At 46.5% G+C, this 20,488-nt stretch overlaps 1 protein-coding gene across 2 annotated transcripts in view; it reads right to left on the minus strand.

The window, feature by feature from the left end:
* LOC149984763 (threonylcarbamoyladenosine tRNA methylthiotransferase-like) overlaps positions 1 to 20,488 on the minus strand; it is a 711,253-nt gene that overhangs the window by 151,896 nt on the left and 538,869 nt on the right. For both annotated transcript variants that reach the window (XM_090216175.1, XM_090216176.1), the window contains one exon: positions 4,708 to 4,770. In XM_090216175.1, the coding sequence (XP_090072301.1) occupies positions 4,708 to 4,770 (63 nt within the window). The remainder of the gene's footprint in view (positions 1 to 4,707; positions 4,771 to 20,488) is intronic.

Raw genomic sequence — 20,488 nt, forward strand, 5'->3', positions numbered from 1 at the left:
CCTCTCTCCATCTCCAGTCAGTCTCCTCTCTCCATCTCCTGTCAGTCTCCTCTCTCCAGTCAGTCTCCTCTCTCCAGTCAGTCTCCTCTCTCCAGTCAGTCTCCTCTCTCCATCTCCAGTCAGTCTCCTCTCTCCATCTCCAGTCAGTCTCCTCTCTCCATCTCCTGTCAGTCTCCTCTCTCCATCTCCAGTCAGTCTCCTCTCTCCATCTCCTGTCAGTCTCCATCTCCTGTCAGTCTCCTCTCTCCAGTCAGTCTCCTCTCTCTATCTCCAGTCAGTCTCCTCTCTCTATCTCCAGTCAGTCTTCTCTCTATCTCCAGTCAGTCTTCTCTCTATCTCCAGTCAGTCTCCTCTCTCCATCTCCTGTCAGTCTCCTCTCTCCATCAGACTCCTCTCTCCATCTCCTGTCAGTCTCCTCTCTCCTGTCAGTCTCCTCTCTCCATGTCTAGTCAGTCTCCTCTCTCCTGTCAGTGTCCTCTCTCCATGTCCAGTCAGTCTCCTCTCTCTATCTCCAGCCGGTCTCCTCTTTCTATCTCCTGTCAGTCTCCTCCCTCCATCTCCTGTGAGTCTCCTCTCTCCATCTCCTGTCAGTCTCCTCTCTCCATCACCTGTCAGTCTCCTCTCTCCATCTCCAGTCAGTCTCCTCTCTCCATCTCCAGTCTGTCTCCTCTCTCCATCTCCAGTCTGTCTCCTCTCTCCATTTCCTCTCTCCATCTCCAGTCTGTCTCTTCTCTCCATCTCCTATCAGTCTCCTTTCTCTACCTCCTGTCAGTCTCCTCTCTCCATCTCCAGTCAGTCTCCTCTCTCCATCTCCAGTCAGTCTCCTCTCTCCATCTCCAGTCAGTCTCCTCTCTCCATCTCCAGTCAGTCTCCTCTCTCCATCTCCAGTCAGTCTCCTCTCTCCATCTCCAGTCTGTCTCCTCTCTCCATTTCCTCTCTCCATCTCCAGTCTGTCTCCTCTCTCCATCTCCTATCAGTCTCCTTTCTCTACCTCCTGTCAGTCTCCTCTCTCCATCTCCAGTCAGTCTCCTCTCTCTACCTCCTGTCAGTCTCCTCTCTCTACCTCCTGTCAGTCTCCTCAAACGCATGAGCCTCATCTCCACTTAACCCCATCACTTTTAATTAAATGGTCTTTCAATTAAGAGTTTGTTATAAATTAAATGTATTATATTATATAACCTGTGTTCTGAATCTATAAACTGGGGCCTGTTCAGAAGAGAGCAACACTAAAGGCTGTTCAGGTAGAAATGTACTGTGTAGAACAGTTATGATTGTTAGGCACATAGAATAAGCCGATCATGTCAGCCCCATTCATCACATTTCTATCTGAATCTATTCAGTGTCACCACACTGAAGTCACCGTATCGGTCTTTAGTGTCTCGTCTTCAGTGGACCTGAAGTGTCTCTGATGTTCATTCACACAGAAAATCCTCTTCAGGCTTTCAGAGACACCGTAATCACCAGTCCTCTCCAGTCAGTTAGACCATGGTAATGCTGCTAATCACCAGTCCTCTCCAGTCAGTTAGACCATGGTAATGCTGCTAATCACCCCAGGAAGAGTAGCTGCTGCCTTGGCAGGAACTAATGTGGATCCATAATAAACCCCAGGAAGAGTAGCTGCTGCCTTGACAGGAACTAATGGGGATCCATAATAAACCCCCAGGAAGAGTAGCTGCTGTCTTGACAGGAACTAATGGGGATCCATAATAAACCCCAGGAAGAGTAGCTGGCTGCCTTGACAGGAACTAATGGGGATCCTTAATAAACCCCAGGAAGAGTAGCTGCTGCCTTGGCAGGAACTAATGGGGATCCATAATAAACCCCAGGAAGAGTAGCTGCTGCCTTGGCAGGAACTAATGGGGATCCATAATAAACCCCAGGAAGAGTAGCTGCTGCCTTGACAGGAACTAATGGGGATCCTTAATAAACCCCAGGAAGAGTAGCTGGCTGCCTTGACAGGAACTAATGGGGATCCATAATAAACCCCAGGAAGAGTAGCTGCTGCCTTGACAGGAACTAATGAGGATCCATAATAAACCCCAGGAAGAGTAGCTGCTGTCTTGGCAGGAACTAATGGGGATCCATAATAAACCCCATGAAGAGTAGCTGCTGCCTTGGCAGGAACTAATGGGGATCCATAACAAATACAGGAGAAAATATTCTGCTGGCCGGCTCTCCAGGAACCATCACATCAGCCTGAAGACAGACTGGACAAACTCCTGTTTCTAGAAATTCATTCTAAAACTGAATACATAAAGACACTAATAAGTCTTTATTTTTTGTTTAATTTGTATTTAATTCTAAGTAAGTCACAGCCTATACGTGCAACGTATAGACAACAATGATTTAATACAACCAAAATGTTGTTTAAATGCTGAGCTCTTTACGTTCCTACCAGACTACTGCGTCGAACTCTCAAATGATTCACAGTGTATTTCCATTGGGACTCTACTCACATCCTCAGTATGGGACCAAATGATTCACAGTGTATTTCCTTTGTTCCATGAGATGGGACTCTACTCACATCCTCTGTATGAGACCAAATGATTCACAGTGTATTTCCATTGGGACTCTACTCACATCCCCTGTATGAGACCAAATGATTCACAGTGTATTTCCATTGGGCCTCTACTCACATCCTCTGTATGAGACCAAATGATTCACAGTGTATTTCCATTGGGACTCTACTCACATCCTCTGTATGAGACCAAATGATTCACAGTGTATTTCCATTGGGACTCTACTCACATCCTCTGTATGAGACCAAATTATTCACAGTGTATTTCCATTGGGACTCTACTCACATCCTCTGTATGAGACCAAATGATTCACAGTGTATTTCCATTGGGACTCCACTCACATCCTCTGTATGAGACCAAATTATTCACAGTGTATTTCCATTGGGACTCTACTCACATCCTCAGTATGGGACCAAATGATTCACAGTGTATTTCCATTGGGACTCTACTCACATCCTCTGTATGAGACCAAATGATTCACAGTGTATTTCCATTGGGACTCCACTCACATCCTCTGTATGAGACCAAATGATTCACAGTGTATTTCCATTGGGCCTCCACTCACATCCTCTGTATGGGACCAAATGATTCACAGTGTATTTCCATTGGGACTCTACTCACATCCTCTGTATGGGACCAAATGATTCACAGTGTATTTCCATTGGGACTCTACTCACATCCTCTGTATGAGACCAAATGATTCACTCTGCACACCATATACTGGAAACAAGGACACCATAGGAATGGACACTTATAGGGATGGACACCATAGGAATGGACACCATAGGGATGGACACCATGGGGATGGACACCATAGGAATGGACACCATGGGAATGGACACCATGGGAATGGACACCATGGGAATGGACACTTATAGGGATGGACACCATAGGGATGGACACCATGGGGATGGACACCATAGGGATGGACACCATAGGGATGGACACCATGGGGATGGACACCATGGGAATGGACACTTATAGGGATGGACACCATAGGGATGGACACCATGGGGATGGACACCATAGGGATGGACACCATAGGGATGGACACCATAGGGATGGACACTTATAGGGATGGACACCATAGGAATGGACACCATAGAGATGGACACCACAGGGATGGACACCATATGAATGGACACTCATAGGGATGGACACCATAGGGATGGACACCATAGGAATGGACACCATAGGAATGGACACCATAGGGATGGACACCATAGGAATGGACACCATATGGATGGACACCATAGAGATGGACACCACAGGGATGGACACCATAGGGATGGACACCATGGGAATGGACACTTATAGGGATGGACACCATAGGGATGGACACCATGGGGATGGACACCATAGGGATGGACACCATAGGGATGGACACTTATAGGGATGGACACCATAGGAATGGACACCATGGGAATGGACACTTATAGGGATGGACACCATAGGGATGGACACTTATAGGGATGGACACCATAGGAATGGACACCATAGGGAAGGACACCATAGAGATGGACACCACAGGGATGGACACCATATGAATGGACACTCATAGGGATGGACACCATAGAGATGGACACCACAGAGATGGACACCATAGGGATGGACACCATAGGGATGGACACCATAGAGATGGACACCATAGGGATGGACACCATAGAGATGGACACCACAGGGATGGACACCATAGGGATGGACACCATAGGGATGGACACCATAGAGATGGACACCACAGGGATGGACACCATAGGAATGGACACCATAGGGATGGACACCATAGGAATGGACACCATAGGGATGGACACCATAGGAATGGACACCATAGAGATGGACACCACAGGGATGGACACCACAGGGATGGACACCATAGGGATGGACACCATAGGGATGGACACCATATAGATGGACACCACAGGGATGGACACCATAGGAATGGACACCATAGGGATGGACACCATAGAGATGGACACCATATGAATGGACACTCATAGGGATGGACACCATAGAGATGGACACCACAGGGATGGACACCATCAAACAACCAGAACATCCCCCTCTCAGGCTTTGAGGAAGGAGAAAGGCGAGAGTTGGCAATATACCATGAACATCTGAAAAACTCCCGCCTGCACAATCCCTCAGAAAGGTGAATGAAACGAAGGGATTGAAGTGAATGACGTCTCACCTTGTGGTGGTAGGGGTTATAGGAGTGGAACAGGGTCGACAGCTCTTTGGTCCGTTGTTTTTTCTGTGGAGAGAGAAGTAAAGATTTTTGTTGTTATTTTCAGACAGAAAGAGAAGTCACAGTAGTCGAGCTGAATGGATTAGAAATATGACATATTATCAGCCCACAAGATTAAGAGACAAATCTACCCCGTTTATTCCCATAATAACGGCATAATAACTCCATATGTCCTTATTCCCATAATAACTCCATATGTCCTTATTCCCATAATAACTCCATATGTCCTTGTCCTTATTCCCATAATAACTGCATAATAACTCCATATGTCCTTGTCCTTATTTCTATAATAACTCCATATGTCCTTATTCCCATAATAACTCCATATGTCCTCATCCTTATTTCCATAATAACTCCATATGTCCTCGTCCTTATTCCCATAATAACTCCATATATCCTTATTCCTATTATAACTCCATATGTCCTCATCCTTATTCCCATAATAACTCCATATGTCCTCGTCCTTATTCCTATAATAACTCCATATGTCCTTATTCCTATTATAACTCCATATGTCCTCATCCTTATTCCCATAATAACTCCATATGTCCTTATTCCTATAATAACTCCATATGTCCTTATTCCCATAATAACTCCATATGTCCTCGTCCTTATTCCCATAATAACTCCATATGTCCTCGTCCTTATTCCCATAATAACTCCATATGTCCTCGTCCTTATTCCCATAATAACTCCATATGTCCTCGTCCTTATTCCCATAATAACTCCATATGTCCTCGTCCTTATTCCCATAATAACTCCATATGTCCTTATTCCCATAATAACTCCATATGTCCTTATTCCCATAATAACTCCATATGTCCTCGTCCTTATTCCCATAATAACTCCATATGTCCTTATTCCCATAATAACTCCATATGTCCTTATTCCCATAATAACTCCATATGTCCTCGTCCTTATTCCCATAATAACTCCATATGTCCTTATTCCCATAATAACTCCATATGTCCTTATTCCCATAATAACTCCATATGTCCTCGTCCTTATTCCCATAATAACTCCATATGTCCTCGTCCTTATTCCCATAATAACTCCATATGTCCTTATTCCTATAATAACTCCATATGTCCTTATTCCCATAATAACTCCATATGTCCTCGTCCTTATTCCCATAATAACTCCATATGTCCTTATTCCCATAATAACTCCATATGTCCTCGTCCTTATTCCCATAATAACTCCATATGTCCTCGTCCTTATTCCCATAATAACTCCATATGTCCTTATTCCCATAATAACTCCATATGTCCTCGTCCTTATTCCCATAATAACTCCATATGTCCTCGTCCTTATTCCCATAATATTCTACCGGATTGATATACGACTTGGCTATTATTTGCCTACAAGATAAACAAAAAAAGGAGTCTCAATCTACCCATTTTCATTGTCGCCCTAAAGCCTTGCATAAATCCTGGATACATCCTTAATTTGTAATGAAATAACGTAATGCAAACGCGGAGATATGAGTTTAATACAGGACGACACTTCATGGCATCAGCATGACTTCTAGAGAAGAGAAGCAGAGTAAAGTGGTCAAGGTTTGGTAATGAGGGGGACTGATTAGCCCGTTCTGTTTCTCAACCCAGGGAGACAGCGACAGCACTACGGGACAACTTCACTATCCTCAGGCAACATCATCGGCTGCATATATAACACATTAATGTGGACCTTTACCATGAGAGATGGAGAGAGAGAGAGATGGAGAGAGAGATGGAGAGATGGGGAGATGGAGAGAGAGAGATGGGGAGAGAGAGATGGGGAGAGAGATGGAGAGATGGGGAGATGGAGAGGGAGAGAGAGAGATGGGGAGAGAGAGATGGGGAGAGAGAGAGATGGAGAGAGAGAGATGGAGAGATGGGGAGAGAGAGATGGGGAGAGAGAGATGGAGAGATGGAGAGAGAGAGATGGGGAGAGAGAGATGGGGAGAGAGAGATGGGGAGAGAGAGATGGGGAGAGAGAGAGATGGAGAGAGAGAGATGGAGAGATGGGGAGAGAGAGAGATGGAGATGGAGAGATGGAGAGAGAGAGATGGGGAGAGAGAGATGGAGAGATGGGGAGAGAGAGAGATGGGGAGAGAGAGATGGAGAGAGAGATGGGGAGATGGAGAGAGAGAGATGTAGAGAGAGAGATGGGGAGAGAGAGATGGGGAGAGAGAGATGGAGAGAGAGAGATGGGGAGAGAGAGAGATGGAGAGATGGGGAGAGAGAGAGATGGAGAGATGGAGAGAGAGAGATTAGAATCTGGCTCAAACGTTCCAATCAGTTATAGAACCAATTGTTCTATATGGCAGTGAAGTCTGCTCTAATAATGAATTTACCAAATGGGACAAACATCCAATTGAAATACTGCATGCAGAGATTTGCAAGACTGTATTGGAAGTGCAAAGAAAACCTCCAAATAACGCATGTAGAGCAGAATATGGCCAAAACCCCCTTCTCATTCAGATAGAAATAAAGAGCCATCCAATTTTACAACCATCTAAAAACAAGTGATTCCAAAACACTACGTCACACATCTCTGCAATGTCAAGAGATTAAACAATAGAAGAGTCCCCTCAACCAGCTGGTTCGGAGGCTCAGTTCACCAACCCAAACCAACCCCATAGAGCCTCAGGAGAGCACTCAGCCTGCTGGTTCTGAGGCTCAGTTCACCCAACCTGGGATAGAGAGGTCTCAGCTCACCCAACCTGGAATAGAGAGGTCTCAGCTCACTCAACCTGGGATAGAGAGGTCTCAGCTCACTCAACCTCTCTCCACTCAAAATAGAACCTGTCTCGGGTCTTCCCTCCACCTTTCCATCTCTCTACCCTCTCCACCCTCCCCATCTCACTACACCCTCCCCATCTCCCTCCACCCTCCCCATCTCCCTCCACATCTCCCTCCACCCTCTCAATCTCTCTCCACCCTCCCCATCTCTCTCCACCCTCCCTCGTTACCCTTACATCACTACCCTGCATATCCTCTCCTCTCCTCTCTCCTCATCAGTTTGCTGTGCTGCTGGAGGAGAGGAGAGAGGAGAGGAGAGAGGAGAAAGGAGAGAGGAGAGGAGAAAGGAGAGAGGAGCACCTGAGGTTATTATTCCTTAACACCACCAATGAGATCCCTGCAGTATTCACTCTATAACCCCCCCCCCCCCACACACACACACACACACACACATAATTGTGTAGATCCTATTCCAATGGTGAAGTATGCCTTCTGGCCCTTCTGATTTGGGAGAGAGGGAGACGAGAGTCGGAGGAGTCGGAGGAGAGAGGTTGGAGGAAGGTTGCCGGGCTCGGGTAGAGGAAGATAACCAGCTACCTTATAAAGAATCTCTTTACTTTCCACCCTGAAATCACATCTTCATTCTGGGTTGAAAAGGAGCAGGAATTTGATCAAACACCATGAACCCGAAGCTGACCTTGTATCCCAAATGGCATCCCATTTCCCTATGTAGTGCACTACCCTTACGGACCCTGGTCGAAAGTAACACACTAGAAAGGGAAAAGGGAGCCATTTTGGATACAGCCTCACTATTTCAGCCTATTAGGAGCTGAGGCCTGGGCTGAGATTGCTGCTGCTCCTGTTACAGCCCAAAGCAGTCAGTCTCTCTCCTCTCCCGGACCCTTCCGGACCCTTCCGGAGTCAGGGACGACAGAAAATAATCTTGATGAGCCAAATAATAAACCACTTCTCTTTATTTGAAACCAGGGGGGAGGACATGGAGGGAGGTAGGGGAGGACATGGAGGGACGTAGGGGAGGACATGGAGGGGAGGACATGGAGGGATGTAGGGGAGGACATGGAGGGATGTAGGGGAGGACATGGAGGGATGTAGGGGAGGACATGGAGGGGAGGACATGGAGGGACGTAGGGGAGGACATGGAGGGAGGTAGGGGAGGACATGGAGGGAGGTAGGGGAGGACATGGAGGGAGGTAGGGGAGGACATTGAGGGAGGTAGGGGAGGACATGGAGGGGAGGACATGGAGGGAGGTAGGGGAGGACATGGAGGGGAGGACATGGAGGGAGGTAGGGGAGGACATGGAGGGGAGGACATGGAGGGAGGTAGGGGAGGACATGGAGGGAGGTAGGGGAGGACATGGAGGGGAGGACATGGAGGGACGTAGGGGAGGACATGGAGGGGTGTAGGGGAGGACATGGAGGGAGGTAGGGGAGGACATGGAGGGGAGGACATGGAGGAAGGTAGGGGAGGACATGGAGGGGAGGACATGGAGGGACGTAGGGGAGGACATGGAGGGGAGGACATGGAGGGATGTAGGGGAGGACATGTAGGGGAGGACATGGAGGGACACTGGAGGTCCAACAGAGTTTGGATCGTCCTCTAATAAGGCCTGGACCCGAGGCAGTGAGGTGTTCATCAGAAACAAACACGGATGTGAATCTCTCAGCTCAAATGTCTTCAGCAGTTCTACGCGAACAGACAAACGGACAGACAGCTGCTCATTGGGAGACATGCTGTCTGTCCACCAAAGAGACGTGGAGAGGAACGTGTCCATCCATCTGCTTGAACCAGTCAGATCTCAGACTTTTAAACGACTTGGACAACTACGACCCACATTTCTACTTCCTTGACACCAAAGAGCAGCAACACGTCAACAGACTAAATCTAAATCAATCAAACATATCGACGTCCTGAATAAAAAGCTGCCGTGGAACGAGTCACCAGAACGCGTCAATAAAACGTCCTCACCACCTTCAAATGAGGTCACTGATGTCTTACTGAGAAGACAACTGGACTGAGGGACGCAGGACATCCAGGCCTGTAATTTACATCATAGGTACACTTCAACTATGACAGACAAAATGAGAAAAAAAAAATCACATTGTAGGATTTTTTATGAATTTATTTGCAAATTATGGTGGAAAATAAGTATTTAGGGTGGGGTTAAATCCTGCCTGGTTGGCCCTGTCCGGGGGTATAGTTGGACGGGCCACAGTGTCTCCCGACCCCTCCTGTCTCAGCTTCCGGTAATTATGCTGCAATACTTTGTGTGTCGGGGGGGCTAGGGTCAGTCTGTTATGTCTGGAGTATTTCTGTTGTCCTGTGTGAATTTAAGTATGCTCCCTCCTACTTCTCGCTCTCTTTCTCTTCTCTCAGAGCCCTAGGATCATGCCGTAGGACTATCTGGCCTGATGACTCCTTGCTGTCCCCAGTCCACCTGGTCGTGCTGCTGCTCCAGTTTCAACTGTTCTGCCTGTGGCTATGGAACCCTGACCAGCTCACTGGTCATGCTACCTGTCCCAGACCTTCTGTTTTCAACTCTCTCTACCGCACCTGCTGTCTCCAACTCTGAATGATCGGCTATGAAAAGCTAACTGACATTTACTCCTGAGATGCTGACCTGCTGCACCCTCTAAAACAACTGTGATTATTATTATTTGACCCTGCTGGTCATCTATGAACGTTTGAACATCTTGGTCATGTACTGTTGTAATCTCTCACCCGGCATAGCCAGAAGAGGACTGGCCACCTCTCATAGCCTGGTTCCTCTTTAGGTTTCTTCCTAGGGAGTTTTTCCTAGCCACCGTGCTTCTACATCTGCAATGCTTGCTGTTTGGGGTTTTAAGCTGGGATTCTGTACAGCACTTTGAGATATCAGCTGATGTAAAAGGGCTTTATAAATACATTTTATTGTTTGAATTTGATGTTCATACTGGTCCCCTGTGGGAAACGAACCCACAACCCTGGTGTTGCAAGCGCCATGCTCTACCAACTGAGCCACATGGGACAATTTCCTACACTGAGCTCTGACCACCTGACTTGGGCCCTGGAGCGCTGACAGCCTGACTCGGGCCCTGGAGCTCTGACCGCCTGACTCAGGCCCTGGAGCTCTGACCGCCTGACTCGGGCCCTGGAGCTCTGACAGCCTGACTCGGGCCCTGGAGCTCTAACCGCCTGACTCGGGCCCTGGAGCTCTGACCGACTGACTCGGGCCCTGGAGCTCTGACCGCCTGACTCGGGCCCTGGAGCTCTGACAGCCTGACTCGGGCCCTGGAGCTCTGACCGCCTGACTCGGGCCCTGGAGCTCTGACAGCCTGACTCGGCCCTGGAGCTCTGAGAGCCTGACTCGGGCCCTGGAGCTCTGACAGCCTGACTCGGCCCTGGAGCTCTGAGCACCTTGGTTCTATAAGACAGCAGTGGAAGGGGAATGTGTGTATTGAAAGGCCTGTGTCTAACCATTGACAGGGTTTTACGAGGTCAAGGTAACTGCTTTTGAGGTACATACTGTGAAACGTGGGCTATGGCGTTTTCCTGAAGGTAACAATGAGGCAGGAATGTGGAAGGATCTCCAATCAGTTCGGAGAGGTATGGACAGAGGAATGCTGTAGTTTAAGACTTAGCCTTGTCCTTCGAAACATCCCATTCTGTCCTACCACTGCCGTCAGCCACAGCTTGCTCTTTGTGTTCACGGGGGAACGTAAAGATAGATCCTATCCTATTCTGTGTACGCTGAATGCTTTTGCTTATAAGTTACCTGGCTTTGTGTTGACGGGGGAGAGTAAGTTAGATTTTATTGAGTTTATTCTATTCTGTGGGCCACATGTTCATAGTAGTAACTTCACTACGAGCACATTCAACAATATCTGTTAACAATATAAGTGGATAAATAGCCAGTACTTAACCACTTCAGTAAGTCTACAGGAACAACATGAATAGGGCTTCATAGCAGCTGTATTAGTAATTCACTAAGTCAACAGGAACAACATGAATAGGGCTTCATAGCAGCTGTATTAGTAATTCACTAAGTCTACAGGAACAACATGAATAGGGCTTCATAGCAGCTGTATTAGTAATTCACTAAGTCAACAGGAACAACATGAATAGGGCTTCATATCAGCTGTATTAGTAATTCACTAAGTCAACAGGAACAACATGAATAGAGCTTCATAGCAGCTGTGTTAGTACTTAACCAATTCACTAAGTCTACAGGAACAACATGAATAGGGCTTCATAGCAACTGTGTTAGTACTTAACCAATTCACTAAGTCAACAGGAACAACATGAATAGGGCTTCATAGCAGCTGTGTTAGTACTTAACCAATTCACTAAGTCTACAGGAACAACATGAATAGGGCTTCATAGCAGCTGTGTTAGTACTTAACCAATTCACTAAGTCTACAGGAACAACATGAATAGGGCTTCATAGCAGCTGTGTTAGTACTTAACCAATTCACTAAGTCTACAGGAACAACATGAATAGGGCTTCATAGCAGCTGTGTTATGCCCAAGGTTCATCAGTTTGAGTTGATTTACCAATACATGGTTTTAAACCCATCGTACATACAGTTCTTAATTCAACAGACCTGGTTCATCCTTCTTTAGTCTGTTCTGTTAATTCAACAGACCTGGTTGGTCCTGTAGACTGGCTCTCTCTCTTCTTTAGGTCTGTTCTGTTTATTCAACAGACCTGGTTGGTCCTGTAGACTGGCTCTCTCTCTTCTTTAGGTCTGTTCTGTTTATTCAACAGACCTGGTTGGTCCTGTAGACTGGCTCTCTCTCTTCTTTAGGTCTGTTCTGTTAATTCAACAGACCTGGTTGGTCCTGTAGACTGGCTCTCTCTCTTCTTTAGGTCTGTTCTGTTAATTCAACAGACCTGGTTGGTCCTGTAGACTGGCTCTCTCTCTTCTTTAGGTCTGTTCTGTTAATTCAACAGACCTGGTTGGTCCTGTAGACTGGCTCTCTCTCTTCTTTAGGTCTGTTCTGTTTATTCAACAGACCTGGTTGGTCCTGTAGACTGGCTCTCTCTCTTCTTTAGGTCTGTTCTGTTAATTCAACAGACCTGGTTGGTCCTGTAGACTGGCTCTCTCATCTTTAGGTCTGTTCTGTTTATTCAACAGACCTGGTTGGTCCGGTAGACTGGCTCTCTCATCTTTAGGTCTGTTCTGTTTATTCAACAGACCTGGTTGGTCCGGTAGACTGGCTCTCTCTCTTCTTTAGGTCTGTTCTGTTAATTCAACAGACCTGGTTGGTCCGGTAGACTGGCTCTCTCATCTTTAGTCTGTTCTGTTAATTCAACAGACCTGGTTGGTCCGGTAGACTGGCTCTCTCATCTTTAGGTCTGTTCTGTTTATTCAACAGACCTGGTTGGTCCGGTAGACTGGCTCTCTCTCTTCTTTAGGTCTGTTCTGTTAATTCAACAGACCTGGTTGGTCCTGTAGACTGGCTCTCTCTCTTCTTTAGGTCTGTTCTGTTTATTCAACAGACCTGGTTGGTCCTGTAGACTGGCTCTCTCTCTTCTTTAGGTCTGTTCTGTTAATTCAACAGACCTGGTTGGTCCTGTAGACTGGCTCTCTCATCTTTAGTCTGTTCTGTTAATTCAACAGACCTGGTTGGTCCTGTAGACTGGCTCTCTCTCTTCTTTAGTCTGTTCTGTTAATTCAACAGACCTGGTTGGTCCTGTAGACTGGCTCTCTCATCTTTAGTCTGTTCTGTTTATTCAACAGACCTGGTTGGTCCTGTAGACTGGCTCTCTCTCTTCTTTAGGTCTGTTCTGTTAATTCAACAGACCTGGTTGGTCCTGTAGACTGGCTCTCTCTCTTCTTTAGGTCTGTTCTGTTAATTCAACAGACCTGGTTGGTCCGGTAGACTGGCTCTCTCATCTTTAGTCTGTTCTGTTAATTCAACAGACCTGGTTGGTCCGGTAGACTGGCTCTCTCATCTTTAGTCTGTTCTGTTAATTCAACAGACCTGGTTGGTCCTGTAGACTGGCTCTCTCTCTTCTTTAGGTCTGTTCTGTTAATTCAACAGACCTGGTTGGTCCTGTAGACTGGCTCTCTCTCTTCTTTAGGTCTGTTCTGTTAATTCAACAGACCTGGTTGGTCCTGTAGACTGGCTCTCTCTCTTCTTTAGGTCTGTTCTGTTAATTCAACAGACCTGGTTGGTCCTGTAGACTGGCTCTCTCTCTTCTTTAGGTCTGTTCTGTTAATTCAACAGACCTGGTTGGTCCTGTAGACTGGCTCTCTCTCTTCTTTAGGTCTGTTCTGTTTATTCAACAGACCTGGTTGGTCCGGTAGACTGGCTCTCTCTCTTCTTTAGGTCTGTTCTGTTAATTCAACAGACCTGGTTGGTCCTGTAGACTGGCTCTCTCTCTTCTTTAGGTCTGTTCTGTTAATTCAACAGACCTGGTTGGTCCTGTAGACTGGCTCTCTCTCTTCTTTAGGTCTGTTCTGTTAATTCAACAGACCTGGTTGGTCCTGTAGACTGGCTCTCTCTCTTCTTTAGGTCTGTTCTGTTTATTCAACAGACCTGGTTGGTCCGGTAGACTGGCTCTCTCTCTTCTTTAGGTCTGTTCTGTTAATTCAACAGACCTGGTTGGTCCTGTAGACTGGCTCTCTCTCTTCTTTAGGTCTGTTCTGTTTATTCAACAGACCTGGTTGGTCCGGTAGACTGGCTCTCTCTCTTCTTTAGGTCTGTTCTGTTAATTCAACAGACCTGGTTGGTCCTGTAGACTGGCTCTCTCTCTTCTTTAGGTCTGTTCTGTTTATTCAACAGACCTGGTTGGTCCGGTAGACTGGCTCTCTCTCTTCTTTAGGTCTGTTCTGTTAATTCAACAGACCTGGTTGGTCCTGTAGACTGGCTCTCTCTCTTCTTTAGGTCTGTTCTGTTTATTCAACAGACCTGGTTGGTCCAGAGAACTACCCTAGCAGACCAAGACAGAATCCAGAGACCTACCCCAGCAGACCAAGACAGAGACCTACCCTAGCAGATCAAGACAGAGACCTACCCAAGCAGACCAAGACAGAATCCAGAAACCTACCCTAGCAGACCAAGACAGAGACCTACCCTAGCAGACCAAGACAGAATCCAGAGACCTACCCCAGCAGACCAAGACAGAGACCTACCCTAGCAGACCAAGACAGAATCCAGAGACCTACCCTAGCAGACCAAGACATAGACCTACCCTAGCAGACCAAGACATAGACCTACCCTAGCAGACCAAGACATAGACCTACCCTAGCAGACCAAGACAGAATCCATAAACCTACCCTAGCAGACCAAGACAGAATCCAGAAACCTACCCTAGCAGACCAAGACAGAGACCTACCCTAGCAGACGAAGACAGAGACCTACCCTAGCAGACCAAGACAGAATCCAGAGACCTACCCTAGCAGACCAAGACAGAGACCTACCCTAGCAGACCAAGACAGAATCCAGAGACCTACCCTAGCAGACCAAGACAGAGACCTACCCTAGCAAACCAAGACAGAATCCAGAGACCTACCCTAGCAGACCAAGACAGAATCCAGAAACCTACCCTAGCAGACCAAGACAGAATCCAGAAACCTACCCTAGCAGACCAAGACAGAATCCAGAAACCTACCCTAGCAGACCAAGACAGAATCCAGAAACCTACCCTAGCAGACCAAGACAGAATCCTGAGACCTACCCTAGTAGACCAAGACAGAATCCAGAGACCTACCCTAGCAGACCAAGACAGAGACCTACCCTAGCAGACCAAGACAGAATCCAGAGACCTACCCTAGCAGACCAAGACAGAGACCTACCCTAGCAAACCAAGACAGAATCCAGAGACCTACCCTAGCAGACCAAGACAGAATCCAGAAACCTACCCTAGCAGACCAAGACAGAATCCAGAAACCTACCCTAGCAGACCAAGACAGAATCCAGAAACCTACCCTAGCAGACCAAGACAGAATCCAGAAACCTACCCTAGCAGACCAAGACAGAATCCTGAGACCTACCCTAGCAGACCAAGACAGAGACCTACCCTAGCAGACCAAGACAGAGACCTACCCTAGCAAACCAAGACAGAATCCAGAAACCTACCCTAGCAGACCAAGACAGAGACCTACCCTAGCAGACCAAGACAGAAACCTACCCTAGCAGACCAAGACAGAATACAGAAACCTACCCTAGCAGACCAAGACAGAGACCTACCCTAGCAGACCAAGACAGAAACCTACCCTAGCAGACCAAGACAGAATCCAGAGAAAACAAGCCTTGGAGACAAACAGTCGTTCAGACCACTGATTCAGGGACCTCTGGTAAGGGCTGAATGTATCAGATGACATGGGACATTTCATGGGGGGGGGGGGGGCATGACAGTGGTTTTCAAACCTCTCCTCTGGGATCCCCAGCTGTTTTACCATGTTGTTGTAGCCCTGAACTAGCTGGCAGGATTCACCAATCAGGTGGCTTGATGATTAGTAACCCTGAACTATCTGACCTGATTCACCAATCAGGTGGCTTGATGATTAGTAACCCTGAACTAGCTGACCTGATTCACCAATCAGGTGGCTTGATGATTAGTAACCCTGAACTATCTGACCTGATTCACCAATCAGGTGGCTTGATGATTAGTAACCCTGAACTATCTGACCTGATTCACCAATCAGGTGGCTTGATGATTAGTAACCCTGAACTAGCTGACCTGATTCACCAATCAGGTGGCTTGATGATTAGTAACCCTGAACTAGCTGACCTGATTCACCAATCAGGTGGCTTGATGATTAGTAACCCTGAACGAGCTGACCTGATTCACCAATCAGGTGGCTTGATGATTAGTAACCCTGAACGAGCTGACCTGATTCACCAATCAGGTGGCTTGATGATTAGTAGACCAGTTGAATCAGGTGTGTCAGTTCTAGAACAGACTGCGTGGAACGGCTGGGGGTCTCCGAGGAGAGGCTGGAAAACCAGATGGTCTATAAACTAATGATGTTTGATCCACAAAAATAACACGAGTACTTCTCAGTGGTGAGGAAGACGTAGCAAGATGATTCTCATATTTTACAAACTGTGTAATGCCAATACAGTTAAACTCAAAGGTATTATTGACCATGGGAAGAAACAGCGTGCAGGAAGGAAAAGGCAGAACTGTTGTTTTTGCAATGCCTTGTAGGAAACTGAAGGTGTTTCTAGGGAGAGAGAGAGAGAGAAAGAGAGAGAGAGAAAGAGAGAGAGGGTGAGAGATTGAGTGAGAAAGAGAGACATAGACAGAGAGAGGGTGAGAGATTGAGAGTGAGAAAGAGAGAGAGAGAGGGTGAGAGATTGAGAGAGAAAGAGAGACAGAGACAACAACAGAGAGAGAGAGAGAGAGGGTGAGAGATTGAGAGAGAGAAAGAGAGAGAGAGCGAGAGACACAGACAGAGAGATTGAGAAATAGTGAGAAAGAGAGAGATTGAGAGCACATTCCTCTTTGTAGGGGTCCTGTCTGAAGTCTCCTATGGCTGACTGACACACCTGGTGCCGTAGTCTGTAGTCTCTCTCTCCTCCCCACAGCAGCATCAGTCAGCTCAGCCAGACAGCAGTGTCAACTCTACCTACCGCTGGGCCACACATAAATAACATCCTCCAGATGGTCAGAGAAAACAGCCCAGCCCTACCCAGCCCCATCCCAACGCAGCCCCATCCCTACCCAGCCCAGCGACATCCCTACCCAGCCCTACACAGCCCCATCCCTACCCAGCCCAGCCCTACCCAGCTCCCTCCCTACCCAGCTCCATCCCTACCCAGCTCCATCCCTACCCAGCCCCATCCCTACCCAGCTCCCTCCCTACCCAGCTCCCTCCCTACCCAGCTCCCTCCCTACCCAGCCCCATCCCTTCTCAGCTCTATTCAGCCCAGATTGGCTCCATCCGTTCGCCAAGGCTTGTATTGGCGAACGGATGGAGGGGGAGGGAAGAGGGATGGAGGGCTGCTTTGGTTAGCTCTTCACCTCCTGTCCAGCCGGACACCGCTGGGCGCCGAGGCCCCATGCCTTCACACAGTGATGAATGGTTAGGAGCATCTAATGGATGGCTTCCACCTTCCTCCACCGCTGCCTCTTCGGGAAGAGCTGAGGAGGTCTTGCAGGCAGGTCAGGCATGCGGGAGGGGGCAGGGAAGTCATTTTAATGACCCCGATGTGACTAAGGTTTAGTGTCGTGTCGGAGGGCGGCCATGTTGTTTCAGCCATAGGAAATGAGCCAGGCTTTAAGCAGTTAAACGACGGATTGAGACTCACCCACCAGTAAAGGTGGTAAGTTGCAGCCCAGCCTGTGTCTGTTTATTGATAATAATAGCTACAACCATAGTGGTGTGGGGATTGAAGTCATAGTCTCAGGAGTTTTAGAGCTCCTGAATGCACATCATCTCTAGTAGGATATGAGCTAGTCCTGGTTAAACCACATGTGATCTAGTCCTGGTTAAACCACATGTGATCTAGTCCTGGTTAAACCACATGTGATCTAGTCCTGGTTAAACCACATGTGATCAAGTCCTGGTTAAACCACATGTGATCTAGTCCTGGTTAAACCACATGTGATCTAGTCCTGGTTAAACCACATGTGATCTAGTCCTGGTTAAACCACATGTGATCTAGTCCTGGTTAAACCACATGTGATCTAGTCCTGGTTAAACCACATGTGATCTAGTCCTGGTTAAACCACAGATGATCTAGTCCTGGTTAAACCACATGGTCCTGGTTAAACCACATGGTCCTGGTTAAACCACATGGTCCTGGTTAAACCACATGTGATCTAGTCCTGGTTAAACCACATGTGATCTAGTCCTGGTTAAAGTCCTGTTTAAACCTTGTGGTCTTCAGTAATGGTTTGGTACACTTCACTGGAGCATAGAAAGAATCCATAGAACTGGCCACCCCATTCAAATAGACAGGATTAGAGGTTCCAACCCCATTCAAATAGACAGGATTAGAGGTTCCAACCCCATTCAAATAGACAGGATTAGAGGTTCCAACCCCATTCAAATAGACAGGATTAGAGGTTCCAACCCCATTCAAATAGACAGGATTAGAGGTTCCAACCCCATTCAAATAGACAGGATTAGAGGTTCCAACCCCATTCAAATAGACAGGATTAGAGGTTCCAACCCCATTCAAATAGACAGGATTAGAGGTTCCAACCCCATTCAAATAGACAGGATTAGAGGTTCCAAACCCATTCAAATTGACAGGATTAGAGGTTCCAACCCCATTCAAATAGACAGGATTAGAGGTTCCAACCCCATTCAAATAGACAGGATTAGAGGTTCCAAACCCATTCAAATTGACAGGATTAGAGGTTCCAACCCCATTCAAATAGACAGGATTAGAGGTTCCAACCCCATTCAAATAGACAGGATTAGAGGTTCCAACCCCATTCAAATAGACAGGATTAGAGGTTCCAACCCCATTCAAATAGACAGGATTAGAGGTTCCAAACCCATTCAAATTGACAGGATTAGAGGTTCCAACCCCATTCAAATAGACAGGATTAGAGGTTCCAACCCCATTCAAATAGACAGGATTAGAGGTTCCAACCCCATTCAAATAGACAGGATTAGAGGTTCCAACCCCATTCAAATAGACAGGATTAGAGGTTCCAACCCCATTCAAATAGACAGGATTAGAGGTTCCAACCCCATTCAAATAGACAGGATTAGAGGTTCCAAACCCATTCAAATTGACAGGATTAGAGGTTCCAACCCCATTCAAATAGACAGGATTAGAGGTTCCAACCCCATTCAAATAGACAGGATTAGAGGTTCCAACCCCATTCAAATAGACAGGATTAGAGGTTCCAACCCCATTCAAATAGACATTACTATTGAACAGGAAGTTACCTAATCATTACTATTGAACATTACCTAATCATTACTATTGAACATTACCTAATCATTACTATTGAACAGGAAGTTACCTAATCATTACTATTGAACAGGAAGTTACCTAATCATTACTATTGAACATTACCTAATCATTACTACTGAACAGGAAGTTACCTAATCATTACTATTGAACATTACCTAATCATTACTATTGAACAGGAAGTTACCTAATCATTACTATTGAACAGGAAGTTACCTAATCATTACTATTGAACAGGAAGTTACCTAATCATTACTATTGAACATTACCTAATCATTACTATTGAACAGGAAGTTACCTAATCATTACTATTGAACAGGACGTTACCTAATCATTACTATTGAACATTACCTAATCATTACTATTGAACAGGAAGTTACCTAATCATTACTATTGAACAGGACGTTACCTAATCATTACTATTGAACAGGAAGTTACCTAATCATTACTATTGAACAGGACGTTCCCTAATCATTACTATTGAACAGGACGTTCCCTAATCATTACCATTGAACAGGACGTTACCTAATCATTACTATTGAACAGGACGTTACCTAATCATTACTATTGAACAGGACGTTACCTAATCATTACTATTGAACAGGAAGTGGAAACCTCAAGACGTTTTCATTGTCAATAATGAATGACGGACATGAAACACAAATACATAAAAAAGATCCTATTTCCTCCTGATGGATTTAAAGATGTTCAACAGACAACAACAACAACAACATGCTGTAATTGAAGACATGTAAAAAATATGAGATACGAGAAAATGTCTTTGTTGAAATGAACCGGCCGTCTGACTGACTTAGTACGACAGCTGAATTACCCCATGCTGGTAGAAATCAGTCTGAGAGAAACGCCTGGCTCAGTTCACAAACAGATCTGTATGAATTACCATTAATGCTGAGAGAGAGAGATTTCTCTCACACACACACACACACCCGCATCCACACACACACACACACAGAGACAGACAGACACACACACACACACACACACACAGACACACACACACACACACACACAGACACAGACACAGACACAGACACAGACACAGACACACACACACACAGGGATATATTAAGAGAGAGGAGAGAGCTCAACT

This window comes from Oncorhynchus mykiss, chromosome 2 (genome assembly GCF_057628025.1).
Source record: "Oncorhynchus mykiss isolate SJ-2025 chromosome 2, ASM5762802v1, whole genome shotgun sequence".
Classification (NCBI taxonomy): domain Eukaryota; kingdom Metazoa; phylum Chordata; class Actinopteri; order Salmoniformes; family Salmonidae; genus Oncorhynchus; species Oncorhynchus mykiss.